The sequence below is a fragment of the Limulus polyphemus genome, unplaced genomic scaffold, assembly GCF_000517525.1.
Source record: "Limulus polyphemus unplaced genomic scaffold, Limulus_polyphemus-2.1.2 Scaffold209, whole genome shotgun sequence".
In the NCBI taxonomy this organism is placed as follows: Eukaryota; Metazoa; Arthropoda; class Merostomata; order Xiphosura; family Limulidae; genus Limulus; species Limulus polyphemus.
Window position 1 is genome coordinate 559,181 of NW_013665819.1, and position 5,316 is coordinate 564,496.

Consider the following 5,316-nt stretch of genomic DNA (forward strand, 5'->3'; position numbering starts at 1 on the left):
AAGGAACATCTACTAGATATTAGTTAAATTATAAATATATCAATTCATGTGAATATTACTGCAAATTTTCATTTTTTCTGAATAGGTGGTGTCTATTTACTTGTGACCACTCAGTGTAGATACACGGCTATAAATAACAGTTAAAAATAATTAGAGAGCAACAACAGTAGACTACTGGTGATGCAGTCGAATTATGATTTTAATATGCGTCCATATACCTCCAAATTCTTTTAAACATAGTTTTTCCAAGCATAATATTTATTTTTTTCTACTTTACAGCGTATATAAACAATAAGAACTAAATCGGCAGAATTTATCACCACATTCATTGCCCTCTGCTGGCGGTTGTTCTGGTGTTTAAGTGATTAATTAATGGGTTGGTGTTGTGATCATTACGTAGTGGATGTTGTATAGGCAATATTTTGTTGCAATCACTTTCAACTTCAAGTGTCAGTTACTTTGTTAGTTAAAATGAGTGGTGGAGCACTTCAGGTAAAAAAGTAGAGTTTTTTGTGTTCTAACCTATTATTTTTATTTATCATAGTTTGTCAATATACTTAATTTCATTGTGAAATTAAATACGTTGATCTTGTTCTTTTACTAGTTTTTAGTATGTAACTATGTCATTGTCAGTATGTGGTATTTTCTCGTGATAACAACACCTAAAGTTATTAGTTATTTAACGTTTCTTGCAAGTTGTACTGTTTATGAAATAACTTAGTAAGACTAAATCAAGTAAGCCTAACTAGAACTGTAACTCAAATAAAGTAGCGGGAAATATATATTATATAATATAGCATCTTAATTCTTATATATTAAAAGCTCTACAAAGTCATATACTGATTTTAGTGAAATACGATAATAATAATAAATTAACATTATTAAAATTAAAAAGATTAAAAGAGATCCAGCGTGGGTTAACTAAGAAAACTATTGCCCTCATCATCAATTCATGATAAATATGTTGGTGTTTTTCTTATGGTTATACTTTACACTATAGTATAGAGTGCTATTTGTTATGAGGGTGACTGAAAGGGTGTGGACTTGGTGTATTTATATTTTCAAAAGGGTTTTGTTAAGGTGTCACACAGAAGATTACCTAAGAAAATTTCGTTGGAGGGGATTTGGGAAAGATGAGTTAATTGGATTGTGCTAAATTCTGAAACAGAAGAATCAAAGGACATAAGTTGAGGAGTTAGAAAAGACACTGGTTAGGCTCCAGTTAAGATAGTTTTATTACTCTAACAAGGTCATTGGCATGTGAAATGACTTTTCAACAGTAGTGGAGGGTGGCACTCTACAATAGTTTAAGAGGAGAGTCAGTATTTCCTAAAAATAAAGGGTTGCCTCAGTTATTGCCTTCTCTTGGGAGTGTGTGAGTAGGTGTGTAGGTATGGCCTTGAAGAAGGTCCAATTGGTCCCTGGTTGTCTTTTATTACCATTTTAGTACAGTCAAAATCTATTCAAATTATTAATTTAAATATTTAACAAATTTATAAAAAAGATGCCTAAAGACACTTGTTTGTCCATTTACTTTTAATGCTTACTTTTGAAACATAGACACTTAAAATCTCAACTGTTGGATTTAAAAAAATTCTTTATAATGTCAATGCTAAACCAGTTTTCTTAAATCCTATTACTATGGGTAAAGAACATAATTTGATTAATTGAAAGAAGCCACAGGTTCTGAACACATACCAAACATATTATTATTAAAATACTTGGTCATGTTCTAGCTTCTAGTCTCCATGATTTATATAAAAATTGTCTTGTAATGGGATATTATGCAAATGTTTTGAAGATAGTAAAATAATTCCTATCATTAACTCTGTATAAGTTACTTAACATAGTCACTATAGGATATAAACACTTTTTATCCTAATATTACGTACTCTAAAATAAGTTTAAGCATTTATCACACTTGAGAGATTTAAAACTGTTATCTCTAACTTTCTTCAACTTTTTTGCTGACTTTCTTAACTATCCTTTTGCTTTTAAGAACTAGTCAACTTTGGTTTGTTCTCTTCATAAACTCCTCTTTCAAGTCTGGCCATTGGAAAAACTCACCTTAGCTATGTCACCTTAAATACATTAGTAGTGAAATAAAACAATTAGAATTTGTCCAGTAGCTTGAGAGGTCATATACACACAGGCTGTGCTATTGTTCTGTGAAAATCTAACTAGAATATGCCATGCACTAAAGAAGAATAAGTTCATATGTGGTTATATAATTAACAACATTGAATTTAATTAATTCAATATGTAATTTAGTTATTTATAATGTCAGGTAGGTTTAATATATAACATTAAATTCCTTAAATAATAGTTACATTGGCCAAATATGAAGATGTAAATGTGAAAGTTTGCTTCAGTGCATAGTAATTCACCAAGTGAGGATATCCCACTGAGGACCTAAGGCAGAGTGGTCACATAGTTGGCCAAATATGAAGATGTAAATGTGAAAGTTTGCTGCAGTGCATACTAATTCACCAAGTGAGGATATCCCATTGAGGACCTAAGGCAGAGTGGTCACATAGAAACTTTTTGGTTCTCATATCACGCATAATTAAGATGTTTAGGAACTATTATGGTAAAAGTTATTACTAAATAAAAGCAATTTATCTATGTACTATATCTAACTATAGGCCTATCTTTGTATTATCTCCTTTTTCAAAGATTTTTGAAAAGTTAGTTTATACTAGATTGTAATCTTTTATAACAGTTGATGCTATTATAAGTCAATATCAATTTGGTTTTCATTTAACTCTTTACTGTTCTTGCAGTATCAGAAATTTGTGATAAATTACTAGAATCTTTTAATACTGTTAAAATGACTTGTGATGTCTTTTTAGACCAATCAAAGGCCTTTCAAGTTTCACGAAGTACAACATTATATTTTAAGGTGAATTATTATGGTATATAAGGTGTAGCTTTGAACATTTTCAAAATTTATCTAAATAAGAAAGCAATATACATCAATGCTTAATTTTGAATATGATAGTTTAAATATTACCTGTAGAGTTACACAGGGATCTACCACAGGACCACTTATGTCTTGTTTATATAAATGACAAGCTGAAATAATTGTCAACTGGCAGGGAATGTTTAAACTTAATTAAAACAATGCAAGTTTAACAGCAATCACATATTTAAAAGTAATAACTTGAATATAACTTTTTCTCGAAATTTTAAAATTATAACAAAGTTTTTCATAAACAACATTTGCAGTTTGCTTTCAATCTACCAAGAAATAAAGATTTTGAGGTGATCCCAACATTTAACACCCTACATATCATTGACCATGAGAAAAGCATGGTTGTTTGAGAAACAGTCTGACAACTTTCATTCTTTGACCTTGAATCCGTTTAGAATATTCAACATTGTCTAAAGCATTACCCTGCCAAGATCGATTCAATAGAGTGGGAGTAATTAACCAAAAGGCTTTACAACATAGAAATAGGGTTAAGTTCAATTTTGACCCCCTTAAGACATTCCTTACAGTTCATAGTGTTTATGTACAAATTTTGGTTGAGATTGGCCCAATATATATATATATAGATTTAGTAAATGTTAGTTCATTTCACATGCATGATTGATAATGATACTTTTAACTTATTTATATTCAGTAATATGTTAATCGATTTTCAACTAATAGTTAACAGGGAACTGTTTAACATAGATAAAAGTATGTTAGCAAATAAACTGTCAGTTAATTTTAACAAGACTAAATATATGATTAAAAAATAAATACAAGTCACTTTAAAACTAGGGGCATCAAATATCTGAGTCCACTACTGATAATAAATTAAACTGGAAAACATATAAAGATTACGGTTGAATGGAAGTTACCAGTCACATGGTAGTGTTAGTCACTGGGTAAGTCTGACATTACTAAGTTAATTAAGTAATATTAGGTTTGGTCAGTCTGGAAAATGGTATTGTCAAGTGCAGTTTGGAGACAGAACAGCTCAGACCAGTGAAAGTGACTGTGCAGTGTGCAACCCAAGTACACACTGTGTCTGTATTATAAATAATAAAGACTGTTAATTATGTCTTACACTCTATCTATTCTCTCTGTATTTCCTTTACATGAACTTGGTCTGTTTCAAAGAAATTCAGAACTATTCTAAAATATATATATCTTTTTTTGAATCTCTAATTAATCTGCAGACTTATCTTGTCACTCTTGGGGTAGGGGGAATCAGTTTTACCTGAAAATACCACATATCTACTTAGATACATTATTTCTTTAAGTCATTTGTCGATTTAAATTAGAGGAGTTAAATTATGGTATGAAATACCTAATAGTTTCAAACCGTCTAGTTTTTATAATTTAGGAAGGCTTCCAGGATCTGCTTAAATCATGTGAAGAAATTATATGTTAATATATATTTATTAAAGTTATTTCTAAATTCTCTTGTATATGTTACATTCAAGTTAATGTAGAGCTCAGTTAGAATTAATAATCATAATGGTGATTGACCAGATGACCAACTGATCTTTTTGCTGTCATCTAATTAAAATAATTAATGTTAACTATTCTATTCATCTTGCAGTTTCCTCATAAATGCAAATAAAAATGTCGTATTCTCCAAACCAAAAAATTCTAATTCATCATCACTTTTGTTTTCTACCTCTAACACATTAAGTACTTAAAATGTATTTTATTTTATATAGTCAATAAATTTTGTACAAAGATTTATCAAAACATCTATCTAAAAAAAAAAGTAATTTGATGGAAGTTGGATTCAAGCCTTCAACTTGCACCTAAAGACACGCCAGCATTCACCACCAGGTCATCCTAGGTTACTTGCAAGAAGAGTGGAGATTTTCTTGTATACTTAATAATGAAAGTGCCTAATGCAAAAACATCACATCAGGAAAACAATATTAAAAATGCACCTATGAAATATTCTCTGCATTTTTGGTTACAACTGTTGCTCAAATACCCGTATATGCCAGTTTTCTGCTCTTCTATATACTTTCACCAATATTGTAAGCTTTCAATTTAGTAATTAATATAGTTTTGCAATAACTTTTTAAGGGCATTACATTAGCAGGAGTGCCTTCATTTTAAACAAGCTCAATGAACAACCTTTCTTTTTAACTTGTATTTTTTTTTGGTAGTTGTCTTCGTGCTTCTTCAGTTTAATGTATACTCATGCACACAACTTTTTATGTATACATATGAATTGTTCTATGTTTGTTGTGCAGTGCTGAAGACTGGAGAATGTTTCAGTATCATAAAACGAGATGACATGGCCTTTCACCCGTGACTTGCACTCAAAATTTTATTGAACTACTATTTCATGAATT

General features: G+C 30.1%; 1 protein-coding gene across 1 annotated transcript in view; it reads left to right on the forward strand.

The window, feature by feature from the left end:
• Positions 1-352: 352 nt before the first annotated feature.
• Positions 353-5,316, forward strand: part of LOC106478413 (vacuolar protein sorting-associated protein 4B-like) — a 33,482-nt gene continuing 28,518 nt past the window's right edge. Inside the window, exon 1 of the mRNA XM_013938956.2 lies at positions 353-492. Coding sequence (XP_013794410.1) covers positions 472-492 — 21 coding nt within the window. The 5' untranslated portion in view covers positions 353-471. The remainder of the gene's footprint in view (positions 493-5,316) is intronic.